Raw genomic sequence first — 18,997 nt, forward strand, 5'->3', positions numbered from 1 at the left:
TTAAATATCTTTCTTGTGATTAAAATAGTATCAACAAATACACAAAATCTTTTCTAACACACTAACCTCTCACTTAGTATTTTCTGACAGGTTCACTGGATACTGCTAAATGGATTTTTCATGTACATATACACATTAATATAACCTCAGTAAGAGGAAGTTATATTTTCTATTAAACACAAAGACAAAAATCAGCTTAGAAAAGTCAGTTACTTAAATGCAAAAACATTTATTCAATTTCTGCTTGCAATACAGACAATGAGTAGACAGAAAATTAGATAGTTTATAGTTTCTAGAACACTTAATTTTACCAAACAACACTAACTGGTGAAAACTTTGCAAAGCCTAACGAAGCTGCAGGTTTTATGACAGTGCTTCTTTGGGAGGCTTTCCTTTGGAAACAATCCTCAAAGTCAGGAGCTAAGTGTTCTAGTACCACTATTACATTCGCTCTACACTTCTGGCAAATTTTGATTCTTTGCAAATCCATCTCAGGAGTACACTCAGGCAAAACTTGTGGTCTCAAGAAGGTGAGAAGCAGGCAGTGCAGTGCAAAGAACCCTGATTCAGAAGTCCAAAAAACTTGGGCTCAGCTCCTGGGCCTGTGTGACCTTGGGTGATCTGCTGTCTTCTCCCTAGGATTCAGTTTCCTCCTCTGACAAATGAGGGAGTTGGACCAGATGGCCTCTGAGGTCTCTCCCATTGTATTACATTTATTATCTCAAGATATCTACATGCAGATTCCCCCATTATAAGGCGTGCTTCTTGAGTACAGAGGGCTACTCTGTAACTCTGTTTAAATCCCCAACACCCAGTACACTGCTGGGCACATATATGGTAAGTGCTTAATAAATGATGCCTGACATATCATCTGGCTGGCAAAGTAAGACTCAGTGTACTAAAACAGGTCCTGAAACTTTCAGCAATGGAGGGGGTCTTTCATGTACACTAATTGAATCTTATGATCTAGACACTGAAGTTGAATTGCCTATTTTAGAATAGTGGCTTTTAGTTATTTAACCCTGTTTTTTTTTTAATGCTATATGTAATAATCCCTTCTGCTACAGAAGTTAAAAGTTTAAAATAATTTATTTTTATGAGAATCATTAAATAAAAGTTGTCCAAAGTGGTTAAAAAGCCATAGGTCTAACAACTTATGTGCTTGAAACTGCAGTACAAAAGGGCTAATTTAAAAAAATCAAATACCTAAAAAATCCATCCTTCCTTCCCTAAGCAATCCCATCAAATCCTTTCAGTGCACATGATAAGAAAATATTTACATGCTCTAATTACACAAAATCAAAGACATATACTTTTTACTGAGGAATATGTACACTTTACACAATGGTGAATAAGGAAAATATGAACACTTGTAAAATTACACATAACTTATCAAAAGAGCATTATACTTAATGGAAGTCTTTGTATTTTGATATATGTCTAGCATCAGTGGAGCCTTGGCACAAATCCAAATAAAATCTTTTTATTTTTTACACCAAAGATGGACATTTTGTAACAAAATCTTGAAGATTTAATAACAGTGTGAGAGTGTGTGTGTGTGTGAGAGAGAGAGAGAGAGAGAGAGAGAGAGAGAGAGAGAGAGAGAGAGAGAGAGAGAGAGGAGAGAGAGAGAGAGAGAGAGAGAGGGAGAGAGAGAGAGAGAGAGAGGGAGAGAGAGAGAGAGAGAGAGAGAGAGAGAGAGAGAGAGAGAGAGAGAGAGAGAGAGAGGGAGAGACAGAGAGACAGAGAGATAGAGAGACAGAGACAGAGAGAGGGAGAGGGAGAGGGAGAGAGAGAGAGAGAGAGGGGATTCTTGGGTGAAAATGCAAAATCCCATTCTACAAAGAAGGCTAAACTTGATCTGTGGTACAATAATGTTCACTGTACCAATACTCAAAAGAGGCTGAAGTTACTTAAACCACCTTATTTTTCAATGGTAATACTCACAGAAAATGTTCTCTTCCATGCCTTCATTTGTAGGAACGAAGTATTTTTTTTTAATCTTTGTAAAGAAAGAAAAGTGGTTTCCTAGATTTTCTGTTTGGATTATTGTCTCATCAGAGTCATACAGTACAGAGTTGCATAACCCAATTATGTATAACCAAATATCTAGTTGGCATTCAGTTTTAGAAAGTAATTGTAAATAGAAACTGAAGGTCTTAAAAAACCTCTTTTAATTAAACTACTAAGAGTTGTCAAAAATTTTGTTATTATCAAAGGTCCTTTGGTTCACCAGGACATTAATAGAAACATATCTTTTAAACCAAAGGCTAGCACCCCAGTGTTATAAACATTAAGAGCAGCCTGCAATTTTCAAGTGCAGTGAATTGTTCTCATGCTCACACACCTTGTAAGTAGTTACAATCCAGAGATCTGGAAAAGGGATAGCAACAGGCATGATCTTGGCAAATATATCCAAATTCTTAGCATCGACAATTCAGGACTTTGGGTAATTTGTGAGGACAGGATAAATCAGTGATCTGATGAGTTTTTTTTAAAAGTACATTCATAAACAATACACTGTATTATCAGACGTGTGTTCTGTTTCTAAAACAGAAACTAAGTTATGGTTTTAGTATCACCTGTAAAAAGATCAGACAATCCCATTCAAGGTTGATGTTTTACACATGGTCTTGTAGAGTCTGTATTCAAATGGCATATTTCTTGTCTGTTCCCTCGCAGAAATGTTTCTATGTAAGTCTGTCTACATTTTCTATTTATTTTCAGGAAAGTCTCTTGTCCTGTTTAATTTCTCCTGGGTCGACATTTTAGCTATTCCAATTAAGAATCCGGTACCCAGAAGTCATGCAGTTTTCCCTAAAAAGAAACAATGGGAAGGGAAGAAAAGCTTAGTCAGATTATGTACTACTCTTTAAAAAATAATAACGTTTTTCCAATTACATGTAAACACAATTTTTAACATTAATTTTCTTTAAATTTTAAATTTCAAATTCTCTTACTTCTTCAACCTGATACAGATTAAATGTATTCGCTACTCTTCATTAAGGCAATTGATCAACACCGATGAAAAGCAACTGCTTGACTACAGGGGTGGAGGGGATATGACTGAGGAGAGACTCTAAATGAACACTCTAATGCAAATACCAACCACATGGAAATGGGTTTGAATCAAGAACACATGTGATACCCAGTGGAATTGTGCATGGGCTATGGGAGAGGTGGGGTGCGGGGGGGGAAGGGAAGAAAAGAAAATTATCTGTTTCCAATGAATAATATTTGGAAATGACCAAATAAAAATTTAAAGAGAAAAAAAAGATAATTGATCAGATTAACTATAAACAAATTAAGTGCTTTGAAGAGAAAGGTGCATGCTATAAGAGTGTGGCATCATACTGCCTCCCTACAACTTTGTAATCAGTGTCCATATTCAAATGGTGGTAGTTTAATAATAAATAAGTATGGGCTATGAGCATTATTTTTTTCCCCATAACACCATATATATAAAGAAGGGTCAATAAGGACATTAAAAAAAAAAGGCAAGTGGGTTAACATGAATCTTTGGAAATAAATTCCCATCTGTAGCAATACTATTTTTGTATAAGTACTGTTGGCCTTAAAAACAAAAAGATCAGATATCAGAAAGTAAAAAAAGCAGTTAAATATTTCATCAATTTTCCTATGAGAATAATAGTTAAATATACAAAGGCTTTTCTTTATAAGGAAATGCATGGCTTATTAGGTCACCTATTTAAGAACAGCAGCAAAATTAAAAGCATCAAAATGTCAGATAGTATGAGCTCACTTTTTCTTAGTCATTATCTATGAAGACTCCCATCTGTGTTTTTGTAATTTCAATATAATATACATGCGCCCAAATAATCTCACACCAGACAAGAAGGCATTAAGTAATTATGGCAAGGTTCCTTTGAGCAGAGCATTTTACAAAGTACTAAAGTGAAATGTGATTTAAATTTAAATACACCTGGTTTTTAATGTAAACTGTTTGTATGTTCAGCAACACAGTTCCTAAGAAGTGTTCCCTTACACACTATTCCTAAAAACAAACTAAAATCCCTGGTGCTATGAATCATCTTTTAAATAATATGCAATAATAAAGCATTAAGAAAAACAACTACATAGTAAAATGTTACCTGAGTAGGCAGAGAATTTTGGATCATTTCTTGCCATTTTCCATGTATTATAGCAACTAAATCTATTACCTTTAAAACAAAAACAAACAAAAAAACTCATTGAAAGGATAATCTTGGTTGTGAGAGGCAAAAGGTCTCCCAGGATGCCCCAGTTTCAGCATAGAGGGATTAGGCAATGTATTTTCCAGCTTGACTTTTTCTATTACTAAAAAGCAATCCAAATATTGTGTTTTTTTCTCTCCAAATTAAAAATGCACATATTTAATTAATCTTTGTGCAGACACTGTACCAGAGTGAAATTGATCCATTCTTTTAAATCCTCACACCAATTAACATCACTGTTTGCTAATTAGCACCTGAAATGCAGTAACTATTATGAAAAGTTTCAAATGTCTAAATGAGATCAATGTTAGACAACTTTGTGTAGTTGTTTTTCAGTTCAGAAATGAACTTTTTCAGCATCTGGAATTTAGTAGATTTAATTTCATTTAAAATAAGTTGCTACTTTCTCTTCTGGTAGATAAATTTAGGGAAAGCATGAAACCTGCCATTTCAGCAAGACCATCCTCTGAAGCAATTCCCCAGAACATTTCTATCACTCTCCACTCTGAGTAAATAAAAGAGGGGCTTCTGGCCCCAACTTGGACTCAGATTCTCTACTTCAAAAAAGCCATTGGGTGGTCCTCTTTGAACCTGTCTGTCAGCACCAACCACAAGTTCTACGGACCAGTAACTCCAGTAAGTGTTCAAAAGAATGTGTTCCTGAAAGTAAGGCTTTCTATTCTAGTACTAAAAGCTATCCCCAACATGTATTTGAAAAACTGTAACTCAATACAAAAATTCAGTCATCACTTCTACATTGGACAAACTTTGCCAGTTAATTTACAGTGTAAAAGTTATGCATATGATGCACATTATTATATAGTTTCAGACTATCCAAAAACAAAAAGCAACAAATATTAAGTATAAATAGCCACTAAATGTGGATTTAGGATTAAAGAATATTCTCTGAGTTTTTAATAAACATGTATACATATTTTTAAAAGTATCCACTACCATCAGTAAGACAAAAACTTACCTTTGTCCTATGAAAAAATCTTGCATCTTCTCTGATACAACACCTTATGTGCTTTTCCAGATAACGACAGAGCTGCAGCAAATATTTCTACATGAAACAAAGATAAGGGATTTAAGCAAGTTAATTCTTAAGCATAAACTATCAAAAGATGCAAAGTTATACAATGTGCCAGATCAAATGACAATAATTTTCAAATCTATCATCTGCCAGTTTTCAATTTCTAATGTTAATCAGCCAAAACAATCATACCTAAACTGTGTCCTATCAGTGAGAGCGTGACTGCCAAGACAATAGGGCTATTATGGTTACTTGCTAGTTAATATAGAAAAATAGCCAAAAATAAAAGTAGTCATTCTGAATAGCTCTTAATCCTGAAAACATTAATGGAAAGTAGATCTGGAGCTCAGAGTAGGTGCTGAATTTCTCAGAAATATGAGATGTATTCAGCCCATTCTCCAAGGAACATTCAAGCATCAATAAATGATCAGTTTCCCTCCAGAAACATAACCGCTTTTATTAATAAAAGACCTCTCACAGCGAATTTCTTGGGAAGTTAACTATAGTTTTTAAGTTCACTTTTTTAGAATTTGTTAATCTATACAAACACATTAAATACTGATTTAGTTTGGTATTAGTTCATCATGCCCCAGTCAGGAGAGTGGAGAGATCAAAGTTTACTAAACTACTGTGATCTTGTTTGTTTAAAGAAGGGCAAAGTATATTTTCAACTTGATCCAAATCTGGTTTGTAAAAATTTATGAATATTACTTTATTCCATAATAGGATAATAATATGTTACATCTTACAATGGTATAAAAGTAGATTCAACTTCAGTGTTAATAAGGCAGATTAAAAATTAAATTAAGGACATTAATTACAAGAAAATAATCTACAAAATCTAGTTTTTGATAAGATGGCTTCCACCATCTGACATTTTGTGACCAACTCTAAAATAGGGGTTCTTAACCTTTTTTGTGTCATAGACTCTTTTGGCAGTCTAGTGAAATCCCATGGATCCTGTCTCAGAATGTTTTTAAATACATAAAATAACAAAGGAAATCAATCAAGTTTTTTTTTTTTTAATGTTTATGAACTCCAGGTTAAAAGCTCATGCTTGAAAGCAAACCAAAATTAAGTTTTATAGTTTCTCTACCAGTGAAATTAATTAAATTATACTTGTGGATGCTACATTAAAAAATATTAAAGATTCCTTACCCTTCTTTGAAAAGGAAAAGAATAGGAACTAACTTCGCTGACTAAGTGAAGGAGCACATAGGTCAGGTAATATACCTAGAAAATAATTAATATAATTAGTCACCTTGGGGTTAAAAAAAAGGGCACATATAAAATCTGACAGACCAATATGTTGTTCCTAGAAGGGGGGAGAGGAGAAGGGGGAAGGGAGGAAAATGGTGGGAAGGCAGAAGGGAGGGGGACCACATACAAACACATATAAAACACATTAAAAATCAGAGAATATTAAATGACTAAATACATTACTGACTTCTTAGCCTATCTAAACAATTAGGGAGTTATAGGCCTGTATATTAGGAAGGTTATTTTGCCAGCTGTGTGACAGATGGGCTGGAAGGAAGAAAAGTCATACGAAGATATTAGAATAGTTTAGGCAAGACGTAAAGAGGGCCTGAACTAATAAGAGGGTGGCAGTACGAGGAGAAAGGAAGAATTGGATTTGAGAGATGTTGTGGAGACCAAATTGAGAATGTGACAACTAACTGGATGTGGGTAGTGAAGAAAAAGGAATAGTCAAAGATGACTTTGTGGTTTAAGTCTGAGCACCTAGGAAAATAGCATTCTCATCAACAGAAATAGGGAATTCTAGAGGAATACAAGGTGTGTGTATCGAAGATGAGACCAGGTTTAAAGGATTTAGACAGACTACAATCTATGAAAATTAAATTCACAAGGTACTCAATTGTACATTACCAAAAGATAAAAAATAGGAAGGCAAGTATCCTTCTAATGAAAACTTATTAAGCCCCTTGTTGATTATTCCCAAATCTACATTTCCAGGCTGACTTCTCATGCCTTTTTTTCCTTGTCTATAGGATACAACTTCAAATGGGTACCCTCACCTCAAATTTATCAGATACATTTTGCAACTTTTTTTGTCGGTGGTACTGGCTGCATATTTCTAGAAGGCAAGAAACCTCAAGAGTTTCCAATAACTCTTTGCTTTCTATTTACATATATCCAATCTGTTCGGCCTTTTAATCTCTTTCAGACTATTTCATTCATTCCTTCATTCTCTTCTTCTAACAATATAGTTCAAGCACTAATATTATATACCCTTGCTTCTGGTTACACAGCACAGACTTATTTTTCTTTTTTTTTGTGTACTTAATTTTTTTTATTTCCCAATTACATGTAAAAACAATTTTTAATAAGTTTTTAAAAATTTTGAGTTTCAAATTCTTTCTCACTCTTTCCCCTTCCCTCTCTTTGTGAAGGCAAGCAATTTAATATAGAGATGCATGTGCAATCATGCAAAACATATTTCCATATTAGTCATGTGAAAGAAAACAAACCAATGGGGAGAAAAAGAACAAAATAGTATGCTCCAATCTGCATTGACTCCATTAGTTTTTTCTTTAAAGGTAGATAGCATTTTTCATTCTAAATCCTTTGGAAATGTCTTGGATCTATATTGCTGAGGATAGTTAAGTCATTCACAGTTGATCACTGTACAATATTATTCTTACAGTATACTCTATTCTCCTGGTTCTGCTCATATCACTTTGTATTGGTTCATGTAAAATCTTCCCAGGTTTTTCTGAAAGCATCTTGCTTGTTATTTTTTATGGAACATTCCAGCAATTCCCCAATTTATGGACAACCCTTAAATATCTAATTCTATACTGCCACAAAAAGAACTATTATAAATATTTTTACATATATAGATCCTTTTCATTAAAAAAAAATCTCTTTGGGATATAGAGCTACGAGTGGTATTGCTAGATCAAAGGGGATGCATAGTTTTATAGTTTGGTGGGTATAGTTCCAAATTGCTATCCAGAGCAGTTGGCTCACCAACAGTGCAGTTTTTCAACTTCCCCTCCAACATTCATTATTTTCCTTTTATGTCATATTAGCCAATCTGATAGATGTGAGGTGATAGCTTTGATTTGCAGTTTTCTAATAATTTTTAAATGGGGCACTTTTTCTTACACATAACTAAGTTCTTTGAATAAAAACTGCCTGTTCATATCATTTGACAATTGGGGAATGGCATGATTTTAATAAATTTGATTCGGTTCTCTATATATTTGAGAAATGAGGTCTTTATCTGAGAAACTTGCTGTAAATTTTTTCCCTTGTAGTTATGATTTGTGTGTATTTCCCTACATTCCATTTCCCCCTGCTTGTCATCCTTTTTCTGCCCCACCACAAAAGCATTTTGTTTCTGACCACCACTTCCCCAATCTGTTTTACTTTCCCACACCTTTCTTTTCCTGTCCCTTTCCCCTCCTACTCCCTTCCAGGGCTAGATAGATTTCTATATCAACTTAATGTGTATGTTATTCCTTCTTTGAGCAAATTCTGATGAGAGTAAGGTTCAAGTGTTATATGTTCTCTACTAATCTTCCCCTCCACTGTAAAAATTGTTTTTTTGCACTCCCTTTTTTACCCTATTCTCCCTTTCCTTTCCCCTTTCTCCTAGTACATTCCTCTCTCACCTTCATTAAAAAAAAAAAAAGATTAACTCATCAGTAAACCCTTTTCTTCCTAAATTCTACTTTTTTTAGTTATTATGTCATCATAGTCAACTTCTACACCCATGCTCTCTATGTCTACTCTTTCTAACTGCCCTTATATTATAAGTGAAAATTTTCTACCTTTGAACTGCATTTCTTGGAATTCCTTTTGTATTTCCCAACATCCCTTCCCCTTCATTTACATTCGTTTACATTATGGTTTATAACTTTCTGTGACTCCTCCCTTTTTTCTTTTACTTTCTCATGGCTTGAGTTGGTTAGTTCCCTTTTAACTCTAGTTTCTATTTTAATAAATCTTATAAACATAATACTTGAATTATTGTATATTAATTTTAATTCTCATATTTGGTGACCACGAAGGAACAGAAGCCTCCTAGTTTGTTTTCTCTGTAAACAAGATCCATTCTACTTTTTTTTTTTTGAGGAATAATGCTATTAGGAAGCATGCTTGAAACTCTGAAACAACAGTTTGAGTTGGAAGAGGTGACAAGCTTACAATGGTTCTGTTTAATTCTTTTACTGGTAGTTTTTATTTTCATTGGAGATTTCCCACTTAATTTATTTCTCCTTCAGAATATTCAGCAACAAGCTAGGCTGCTTAAATTTCAGACCAAACTGGAATATTTTGACAAAGTTTTGAAAATCTTAAATATTCAACATGCAGAATGGAAATTCTGCCCAATGTGTGTATGAGAACTCCAGAGGGGTGACAAAAGAAATGCAAATGGATGGTAAATACTGGGAAGAGGAATGAATCTTAAGGATATATGGAAGTTTATTGCTTGCTAACTATTTTGAATTTATTCCCCTCCATAATAATGAAGAAGTCTATTAGAACTGGAGAAAAGGATTTTTGAATTCATTGCCTATACCCTGACAAAGCTTATTGTAGTTTCTTGATTGTTTTAAGTTTTAATTTTGTTTCTTTTAAGTTCATATATTAATCTAATCAATATATTCTGTTATATGATTTTGATTTGTACCTTTCCCCTATGACTGTACTGAACAAAATATCATTGTACAAACCCATAGTTAACCTGCCCAAACCTTGTCACTAGATCCATCAAGGTCACATGTTGCCTAAACATCCTTTTCTTCCTTTTTGCCTTTGTTAAATTGTCACATAGATGATGATGATGGATGGACTTCATAAAAAAAAAACCAAACTGGTTACAACTTGTATACAATCTTTAGAGAATTTAATTTAATGAGCTAAGAATTTAAATTAATTCTACGGGGTCTTCAGAAATTATTTTTAATAAATAGTAGCTTCTGAATGGATGGGGTGTGTGTGTATATATGTTTATGTATATGGGTGTGTGTGTACATATTTTAAAGGAAATGTTGAATTAAAAAGTAGAGAACAAAATAGAAGTTCCTGCCATAAAAGTTTTATATAAAGCATGAAGCCAAAGTAAGTTTCTGATGGTTTAACTCTTTAGTTTAATCTACGTCCACCAGAATAATCTAGAATTCTTGGTGACATTTTAGACCCCAAAAGCTTTTCATCAGCAATAGAGAGGTTTGTGTTTTATCCTAGGCTTTTCTGCCAAATTTTGGAATAATGACAGTAATAGATTTTGTTGCCAAAGTTGTAAGATTTGCTACATCTGTAAAACTTGTGACAAGTATCTATCAGTTCACGGAATTTTTAAAATGTCAAACAGCAAGTGGCCATATACAGCAACTCATGTGAATCCTATATGATAGTGTGTGTGTTTGTTATTGTCATTAACTGGGCTATTTGTGAATTTTGTGAATTTTTGGTACTTTAAATGTGTATTAGCTACTGTACCTCCATTTTATAAAGCTGTTAACTTTTTGAAAATCATTTGCACTCACACAGTGGTTCATGGCCAAGTTAAAAAGGGAAATGAATCTCATTTTTAGTGAGGAACCTTTGCATTCTACCTCTCCTTGGCTGACACAGTGTCACTGATTGTAAGCTACATATTTTTTACTTTTAAAACTTTTTTATTATTGTTTTTCCTTGCGTGTGCAATATGGTATTTGAGGTTTTTCCCCCTAGCCTTTTGTATTTGAAGCACATGTCAAGAGTTTTGAGAAGATTTCTCTTTAACATTTTTTTGATTTTGTAGTAATATAAGTTTAAAATACATTTGCCCTAATGTCAATGAATACTCAAAAAACTTTAGACTATAAAAATGATGCCACTGATTGTTAAAAAATTGTGGGACTTTGCTTAATGATTGTGTCTGATTCCAGAAGAAGGGAATACAAAAAGAGCCATTGAACAGTGCCAAAGAAGCATAAACCTGCATAGTGGGAAGAGAGCACAAGGTCAAAGAGACCAACCAATCCCAGTAGTTAGTATTCATGAAATTTTGAGCCAAGACAAGAAGACTTGAACTTGTTTGGGGTTCGAGGTTGTGGCTGTTTTTGACATATGTCAGGGGCAAGTCTTCCTTATCCTACATTATATCAAGCACCTCACTTTAGCTCCTACCTGGCTCCCATAATCTAGTCCCTTTTCTGTCTTTCATAGTGTGGCAAACTTTCTGTAGTCCTAGATATTGATTGGCTAAATGTCCTGTTATAGGTTTGTTTTTCCCTTACTTATATTTTTTAGACATAAGGCTTTGATATTTTGTATTTCATCCACAAGTTAATTTTTCTTATTTGGATTTTTTGATATTTTTTATTTTCTTTTGCCAATTGATTCATATACCTCAAAAACTCAGCAATGTATCCCTGAGGGATCCCTGTGTTTGTCACCATCTTCCTTGGGGTGGGGGGAGGATGACTGTATTATCATTCTATAATGCAAAATTTAAATTCTTTTGAGAGTAATTTTGGAAAAGAAACCTGCTACCTCCCTGAACCCAGAAAGTGAACTGTTTGGAGAAAGCACCGTGAAGATGCCTGCAGAGACCACATGCTGTACCAGAAGATCCAGAGTGAAATTTGAGATATGGCAAATTTGAACTTTGGGGGTTGAATGCATTTATTTTGAATGTATACTATTTTACCAAAGGGGACTTCCCCCTAATTAGCTTTTTGTCAGTGTAGCCATTATTGGTTTTATTTTCTTTTCCTTTTATCCACAAATTATTGCAATTTATAAGCTGGTTATATTTAAAACGATCCCTTTGAGTCTCCTAAAAGGATCACAGATTCTCATCTGTGGATTGAGTTATAGAAGCTGCCACTGCCAATTCAGTCATCCCTAAGGCCTGTTGCTGGCTTACCAGGCACAGTCTATTGGATTTTTCCCACTCTCACTCTAGTAAAAGACTTTTCTTGCCAAACTTCTAAGTTGTCTTGGGCAGGAAAATTGTTTCACTGTGTCCTTTTATTGGTTCTCCAACTCTAGGATTCATTTTGGAACATTATTTTAAAGTTGTTTAGAGGGGAATTTGGTACCTGCCTTTTACTCCACCATCTTGGCTCACCCCTTCAGTAATCAGATTAATTTTCATACAGCATGGTTTTGCTTGTCATTCCTCTGCCTAATAACCTCTAATATCTAATCAAGTTTAAATTTCCACCTGGTTTTGATGTCCATTCAATATGATACTATTCTACCTGCTCCTATTTCCTACTACACCGTGACATGTACCCACTACCTTAGCTATACCATTTTCAAATAGTTAACCTCCAACATACAACATTCTCATTTGTCATTCCCATGTTCCTCTGAACATCCTGAATAATACCTCTGCTAATCACACATCCGATCAGTCACTCTTTATTCAAGCACCTGAGCATCCTTCCTTCCTTTCCCCAAATATTATAATATTTATTGTCAGTAATAAACAATATAATACTTAATTACATACCCCTTTTATTTCTTCTAAATATTACTCTGGCTTCAATTAAGTGCTTTTCTTAAAGCAAGACCTCGGCTTCAATATAAAGATTTAATGTTGGTGGTAGTAGCTATATATTTTATTTCAGAAAGTCTTTAATGCTTCATAGCACAGAGTTGTGACCTTACCTTCTATAAAGTTATGTCAATGGGACACAATCTCTGGCAGATTCTACTATGCTGTAATGGCTTTAAGCACAATATTGACAATAGACCATGTCAGTTTTCTGAGGAACAGCATATTCAAGAAAAGGGAAGCTAAATCATAATAAATTGCTTGGCTATAGCAAAACCTCTTTATTAAAGACAAACAAAAAATGTCCCTTAGTCTTGTTTTAGCCCCTTTATGTTTCAACTTCAAAGGTAATCAAGTGGCAGAAAAAAGGACAAGAAGATATTAAGAATTAGTCATTTTTGGATAATATTTAAACTTAACTTTTGGTACAGTGACTCCATCCATTGTCCAACAAATGAACATACCACAAGAGGAACTACATCATATTCACCTTGACAATTTCAGTGTAAAGGAAACCATAAGACAAAAGGAAGCTAAAGCTAAATGGAAATATAGGTCACAAAATCTTCTTGGGAGAAGTAAATTAAGAGTCAATAAGAAACAATCTTTTATGAGATGGACTTTAACCCCCATTGTCAAGCCCTTACTGCTCTTCTGCCTCGGAACCAATATAAAGTATTGATTGTAAAACACAAGGTAGGGGTTAAAAAAAATTAATGGCAGAAATACATGGAAAAGTATCATTCACTTTCAAAGCAATTTTTGAAATTCATTTATTATTATGAAAGCCAAACTTGCTGCTTCCAAATAATTTAGTCTTAAAAATAAGGTTTTATTGATCTTATTTTTATATCACTTTTGTTTCTCTATCCCAAACCCAGAAAACCATTCCTAACAATAAAGATTAAGAGAAGGGAAAAAAAATTTTTAGCTAAACTAATAACACTAGATCTACTGAGTCTGACAACAGCACACAAATCTGATAGTATACCTAGTATTCCATTTTCAAAGTCCCCCACTTCTGTAGAAAAGGGTGAAGAGAAATGTATTCTTATTAGATAATGTGGTCTTAAAACATACTTGTTGCTCGAGGTCTAGACTTGAACAATCTTTGGTAGGGTTATTCTGCTGTTCACCATCTTTCTTTGCTTTCATTTTCCTTAGCAAATCAGAAGGCTTCATTTGTACGAGGTACTGACAAAGGAGAGACATCTGCCAAAGGAAAGATACAGGAAAAGTGAAATATCAGTAATACACCAGCCACTGCTCTCTGTGTTGTCTTTTTTAAGTTGTCCTCTTTATTAGTAATTCTAATTTATAATAATAGTAGTAATAACATGATAAGAATATTATATGTGGCATTATATCACTCTTCCTCCCCAGAGGTACCTTCTATATACATATGTGTATATTGTCCATTAATGACTATCTCTTCCTTAAAAGGTCTCAATATCTCAAATGAGAATTTGAGTTAGAAAAATGAGTTTTTAAATTTAAGGACAAATGTTTGAATGGGGAAGATGGCTAAAAAGGTAATATTTGAGTTATTATACACTTACATGAAGGTTTTATTTTTATAGGGAGTAAAAAAATTTCCATGAATCAGGTAATGGATAGGCAACCTTGAAGTGGAATATATAATCACTAAACCTCTTTAATGTGAAAATTGATTACCAAGTTTCTGAGTTAACTACTAATGTAGTTTTAGTTTTCACTTGCAAGAATCCCAGCCAGTTGTTTCCCATTTCTCCTTCAGTGGGGGCAAATACCACTTAACTATAAAATAGCTCTTTTGAAGAGTCCAGAAGCATATGGGGCTCCAGAATTTAACTTCATGCAAAGTTATATCGTATCGGTCAATTATTCCTATCTCAAAGCCACACAGACGCTAGCTGTCACAAAGTATTTATGAATTCAAACAGAAGTATACTCATTCCTAACACAAAGAACCAAAGATCTACCACTATAGATAAATCTCAAGTTTTTAAATCATTTTCCATTGGGTTATGGCTTAATCTGAAATTTCTTCTATTACTTTTTGTAGAAAAAGACAGAGAGGCACTACAGCATTGAAAGGCAGGAAAGTTAGATTCTTATGTCATGGCACACACCATGAATCAACAACGGATAATAAATTTTGCTGCTTTTTAAAAAAGCTATTTAGTATCCTCCAAAAGAAGCAAAACAGCTGTAACAATTTAAAGAAATTCTAGGCTTTTAAAATTTCAAAAGTGAATCCTTAAACCCCAAACCAGCCAATAGCTAAATAAATACCTGCATATCACTGGCACTGGGTATATCTTCAGGTTTCTTATCCAGAAATTTAGCAATAATCAGTAGGCTGAGATGCTGTCTCACCTGCCTAAAATAAAAAAAAATTTTAATTGCATTTACATAAAAAAAAACCCACACAACCCAAAATCCTAACCTTATGTCTTGGAATCAATACTAAATATCAGTTCCCAAAGCAGAAAAGTGTTAAGAGTTGGACAATTGGGGTTAAGTGACTAGCCCAGCTAGGAAGTGTCTCAGGCCATATTTGAACTCAGGTCCTCCCATCTCTAGGTCCAGCTCTCAAACCACTGAGCCACCTAGCTGTCCCCCAACACTTATTTTTAGTAATATTTTTGGTGAAAAAAGAGGTGAAAATTAAAAAAAAAACATGATTTTTCTTAGTCCCTAATTTATTCCAATTTTAAAATGGATTCAATATGTTTAAGAGCTATAGATATAAAACAGGAAACATTTTACATAAATGTTTCATAAAGTCAAGAATGACTTCCAGAACCAGAGTCCAGGCAGCAAATAACCTGGGTTAAACAACAGGCTAAAGTTCTTGCTGGATCCAAGTATTATCATAGTTAGAAGAGAAATGATTCTGATCTGCCATTCAGAAATGATGATTAACAATTAAAAAAGAGAGAGAGAGAGAAGCACTATCAACAAGCATTTATTTAATTTATTTAGCTCTGTGCCAAGGTCTAGGAAATAAGTCCCAAGAACAGAAAGATACCTCCTCCCAAGAAGCTTATACAAATGCTATTAAAATCTTTTTCTTTTCCCCCTACCCATAGTCTCAAATACCTTCCACGTGATGTCCAGTTAGGGACAAACTGTACCAACCACAGAAGGTTGTGATGATGAGAGGACAACTCACTTATAGCCATGCAAAGTTCAGGCATCTAAAAAGCAAAGATTTTTTTTAAAGTATTACATTTCATGATGGTTATCATTTTGGAAATAACCATCCAAAAGTCCATTTATATTGACTTAAAGTTATGTTATTTCTAACCTTCTGCCCCAAACCCAAATCCCTACTTTAAAACCAATCCATTATGAAAAAGCACTTAAAAGTATCCTCACTAACTCCTCACAGAAGAGTTAAAGTGCTTTACTAAGACAAACCTGGTCTTTTTTATTTTTTTAAACCCTTATCTGAGGCAGCTAGGTGGCTCAGTAGATGGGGAACTAGGCCTAGATATGGGAGGTCCTGTGTTTAAATCTGGTCTTAGATATTTCCTAGCTGTATGACCCTAGGCAAGTCACTTGACCCCAATTGTCTAGGTCTTATTCTTCTGCCTTGGAACTGATACTGAATATTGATTCTAAGATGTGAAGTAAGGGTTTAAAAAACAAATAAAAACTTCATGTCCTAGACAGAAGGGCTAGGCAAATGGGGTTAAAGTGATTTGGCCTGGGTTACAGAGCTAGGAAGTATTTGAGGACAGATTTGAACCCAGGTCCTCCTGACTCCAAGCTTGATGCTCTAATTCACTATGCTCCCTAGATGCTCCTAAGATGAACCTAGTGTTCCTGCCTTCAGCTTAGTCCTGTGTTGTGATCAACAAAATTCTTCTTCCATTTATGACTTCTTTCTCTCAAATCAATTTGTGTTCTAGAGAGAATAAAGTAATCTTCAGTACTATAACTCCATACCCAAAATTTCATAAATACAAGTTCCTCCAAAACTATTTTCCCACATAAACCAACAAATCTGGGATGGAAATCCCTTGAGTCTTTTGTTTTTGCATAGTAGAGCTGTGTTATCAAATTCAAATAGAAATGAGGGCCACTAATCTATACATAATCTATACCTCTGTGAGCTGCATATTGACAATTTCAAAATGTAATGTTATGTTTCATAATATTTTTATTTATTTTGATAAACGCTTCCCAGGTACATTTCAACCTAATTCAGAATGCACTGGGGAGTTTTATAGACTGAATGTTTGACATTCCTATTGTAGAACACCCCCTTTTGATAATCTGTTAAAACTTATAAGGCCTCTTCTCAGAATAGTATTTATAAATATGTAAAATATACAGGACTATGAAGGAAACCATTTATGCTGTAATACAATTATACAAATCTTTTAAACATTCAGGAGGTCCTCAACTTAATAATCTCTGACTGAACATTATGGAAAAGATTTAATTTTCATGCTTTTAACACATAATAAATATAATCAATCTTTCTCTATGTCTGATTCATCCCTTGTTTGCCAAACCTAAATGTCAAGTGTTATGTTGAAAATACAATATATTTTTATTCTATCTGCATCCAAAGTAAATCTCTGCTCTCATAATCTCAAACTAGTATGATATTCTTTAGTAGATTCAACTCTTACCTTTGTGTCCCAATCTCTAAAGTTTCTCAATAGGTTTATCAGGAGACTCTGAAAGTCCACAAGTGCAATCTGCTTCAGGTGCTTTTCCAAACTCATTTTCAAGAACATTAAAAGCAGCAAGATTATTTCTTTATCTGTGTAACCTTCTGGGTATATAGCTGTACACAAGCCTATGAACTTAAAACACACAATCACAAAATAAATGAAACTCAATTATTATGGGAAGATATTTTACCTAAAAAAAAAAAAGTCCTTGTTATTTCTGATGTATTAGGGTTAGCCATGATTAGAGGCCCTCAGGTAGACCTCAAACAAAGTTGTGAGTGGTAAAAACAGATTTCTGCTTAATCAAGTTCTGACTCCTGAAGAACTGATTAAAGGTCTTTTGAGTAATAATAATCTGAAAATGGCAATGATAATGATCTAAAATACTCTTGAGTAAACTCATGACTTAGGCAAAACATCATTATCACTGTTTTCTCCAGAAAGGTTATTTCTTCCAGGTAGAATTTTAAACTGGATGCAATTAAAAAAGACAAAAAGGACCCTTCTACTGATAAAAGCCAAGTTTCCTACCTTAACTACATTTAAAATGTTAGTTTCTGGAAGACATGAAACAACAGCATCTTCTATAGAATCTTCACTTGCTCTTTCTTCAGATATACTTTGTACCTCTGAATTACTGAAAAATGAACAAAAAAAGGATAAAATGCCTATAATATCCATTCAACAAAAGTTGTATTGATCATTTATAAAGACAAGGAAGGGCAAAATGAGGTAGAGAAAGATAAAAAAATATGATCCTCAGAAGAAGCTTAGGACTAGATACACAAAATTAAAATAGAATACATTATAAGTATAACGAGTGGCTAATATACTAATGTCCAGAATGAAGGAAGGAGTTAATTCTTTATAGTCTGCTTTAGCTAGATCACATTTAGAGTACTGTATTCAGTTCTGGGGAAGAATCAGGATATGCTATACAAAGATTGGTTCAAGGAACTGATAATGTTTAGCTTGAAAAAGAGGAGTTTTGGTGAGACCATCCATCATATCAGTCTTCAAGTATACAAGAGCTATTATCTGGAAGAGAAATCTTATCCATGCCCCAGAGCAAGAAGCAAGTGAAATTTGCAAAAAGGAAAGATTTAGGCTTGTTTTAAGGAAAAAATTCCTAATAATTAAGGCTATTAAAAATAGAACAAACAAGGAAAAAGACTTGTACAAAAATGTTTATAGCCATGTTCTTTGTGGTGGCAAAAAATTGGAAAATGAGGGGATTTTTTATTTCCTACTGGCAGCAATGCAATGATCCAGGACAATCCAGAGGGACTTATGAGAAAGAAAGCTATCCGCATCCAGAGAAAGAACTGTGGGAGTTTTTCCCCCTTACATAAGGCAATGTGCACATAAAGACCAAAAAACAACCCCCCAAACATCAATCTATTCAGCCCATTAAGAAGCTTACTCTCTACTGGGGAAGGGGAAAATAGAAGCCAGTAAATAAGAAACACAAATTATATACAAAATTAATATAAAGTAATTTCAGAGGGAGAGAGTTCTAATAATCTGAGAGAATCAGGAAGGCAATGAATAA

At 34.0% G+C, this 18,997-nt stretch overlaps 1 protein-coding gene across 3 annotated transcripts in view; it reads right to left on the reverse strand.

Moving 5' to 3' along the window:
* Positions 1-209: 209 nt before the first annotated feature.
* The window catches only part of SLF2 (SMC5-SMC6 complex localization factor 2), a 58,625-nt gene continuing 39,837 nt past the window's right edge, over positions 210-18,997 (reverse strand). For 2 of the 3 annotated variants that reach the window (XM_007479164.3, XM_007479166.3), the window contains 9 exons: positions 17,977-18,082; positions 17,401-17,577; positions 15,857-15,954; positions 15,047-15,134; positions 13,853-13,984; positions 6,406-6,480; positions 5,191-5,277; positions 4,113-4,181; positions 210-2,817 (listed from right to left, as the gene is read on the reverse strand). In XM_007479164.3, the coding sequence (XP_007479226.1) occupies positions 2,782-2,817; positions 4,113-4,181; positions 5,191-5,277; positions 6,406-6,480; positions 13,853-13,984; positions 15,047-15,134; positions 15,857-15,954; positions 17,401-17,577; positions 17,977-18,082 (868 nt within the window). In that variant the 3' untranslated portion in view covers positions 210-2,781. Of the gene's footprint in view, positions 2,818-4,112; positions 4,182-5,190; positions 5,278-6,405; positions 6,481-13,852; positions 13,985-15,046; positions 15,135-15,856; positions 15,955-17,400; positions 17,578-17,976; positions 18,083-18,997 lie in introns of those variants that run through there. The other variant, XM_016428163.2, reaches the window with a different exon arrangement.

The sequence above is a fragment of the Monodelphis domestica genome, chromosome 1, assembly GCF_027887165.1.
Source record: "Monodelphis domestica isolate mMonDom1 chromosome 1, mMonDom1.pri, whole genome shotgun sequence".
Classification (NCBI taxonomy): domain Eukaryota; kingdom Metazoa; phylum Chordata; class Mammalia; order Didelphimorphia; family Didelphidae; genus Monodelphis; species Monodelphis domestica.